At 38.3% G+C, this 1473-nt stretch overlaps 1 protein-coding gene across 1 annotated transcript; it reads left to right on the top strand.

The window, feature by feature from the left end:
- LOC107472627 (uncharacterized) lies at positions 1-1462 on the top strand. The gene is made up of 2 exons (XM_016092132.3): positions 1-351; positions 532-1462. The coding sequence occupies exons 1-2, from the start codon at positions 16-18 to the stop codon at positions 691-693; spliced, it is 498 nt and encodes a 165-aa protein (XP_015947618.2). The 5' UTR covers positions 1-15; the 3' UTR covers positions 694-1462.
- The last annotated feature ends 11 nt before the right edge of the window (positions 1463-1473 follow it).

Here is a 1473-nt window from a genome sequence, read left to right on the forward strand (position 1 = left end):
AAGAGAAATAGAATAATGCATCTGCTTGAGCCCGAAAACAATATCAAAATATTTTTATTTTCTATTTTAATGGCCATGATGAGCTTGCAAACAGCACCATCTCATGTGTTGTGGATTAAATCCTTCCCAAGTTGGTGTCCATTGATAAGATCCCATAAAGCATCAAAGCTCTCAGCACAATCTAAAAACAAGAATGCCACTCCTCACAGATTCGGAGGAACGAACTATCAGTATCATCACCCTGTTAAATTTCGCAGAGAAAAAACGAGAACCAGAGCGACCCTTGATGACACTGAAATAGGACAACTTTCCTCAACCCCACTTCTTGTTGAGGACGACAAACCCAGCAAGGTATACTTTTTCCTCTGCCTTCTTTTCAGTTCGGTTTGATTCTTTTAGAATAGTCAAGATGATGAATTTTGAATCCTTAGGGTAGCTTTTCAGGCAATGATTTTTGCCCTGCTTCGAGTTTCCTTGGTGTTTTGATTTGAATTTGATATGCTTTATTTATTTATTTTCATGTCTGCTTAGGAAGTAGAGGAAAGTGTAAAAGTGCTAAAAGATGCAGCTAAGACGAGAAAGGTAGCAGCAGAGAAGGTTCTGTCTGCACTTTCTATCATTGAGAAAGCGAAAATTGATCCTTCTGGCTTTCTTGAAACCCTGGGAGGCAATGAATCCCCTGGGAGGACATGAATGCTAATTTTCACCGCTGAGGTGAACATATTTGTATTACTTTTTTGTTTGCTCGTTCTTTGGCTAGTAGTTTGATCATGGCCTTGACATTTGTTTTCAGTCTATGGAGTATGTAGTGATAAAATTATGATTCTTCCTCAGCTTAATTTGCTCTGTGCTGCATTATTATGATTATTGTTATTGCTTTGCTCTCACAAATATATTAATGTTTTTGACGGCTCTGATATGTCAATTCAAGTGATTCTAGGGTTATTATAGTGTCACAATCATTCACACTAGATTGCAGCATAGCCATCACGACTTCATACACAGTTATGAATTATGATGGGAGCAAGTAAGCTAAATCTTGGAGACAAACCCAGAGCAATGAAGCTAGTAGACTATTCCGTTCAAAAACTATATCTTGCGCAGCTTTGGATGGCTATTGAAAAATTCGACAAAATCAATCTCTGGAAAGGGTTGCAGAGCTTCAAAGTCCCCTGTGAATTCAACCTTCATAAAAAGATGCTTCACCTCACTTGCCAATTTCAGCATTTTACATATTGCATCACAGCTCCACTGGACTCCTCGCATCGACAGGAACTCCAGAACATTGAGGTTTCCGAAATCTATCATGTATACCCTCCCTGGAAACAATTAACATGAGTTGAAAGAAATATAAGAACAAGAAAACACAGCAGGTAAGAAAAAACTATATGTACAAGAATCACTTAATATGGAAAATTACCCGAACTGTTGGAAATTGAAAGCTTCTTCAAATGCCCGGTTTCAGGGACCCTG

This window comes from Arachis duranensis, unplaced genomic scaffold, assembly GCF_000817695.3.
Source record: "Arachis duranensis cultivar V14167 unplaced genomic scaffold, aradu.V14167.gnm2.J7QH unplaced_Scaffold_212211, whole genome shotgun sequence".
NCBI lineage: Eukaryota > Viridiplantae > Streptophyta > Magnoliopsida > Fabales > Fabaceae > Arachis > Arachis duranensis.

Bases quoted from the DNA above. Each gene is read 5' to 3' on its own strand.
- LOC107472627 (XM_016092132.3), top strand. From the start codon at position 16: ATGCATCTGCTTGAGCCCGAAAACAATATCAAAATATTTTTATTTTCT. The intron at 352-531 runs GTATACTTTTTC...ATGTCTGCTTAG, and splicing joins AGGACGACAAACCCAGCAAG to GAAGTAGAGGAAAGTGTAAA.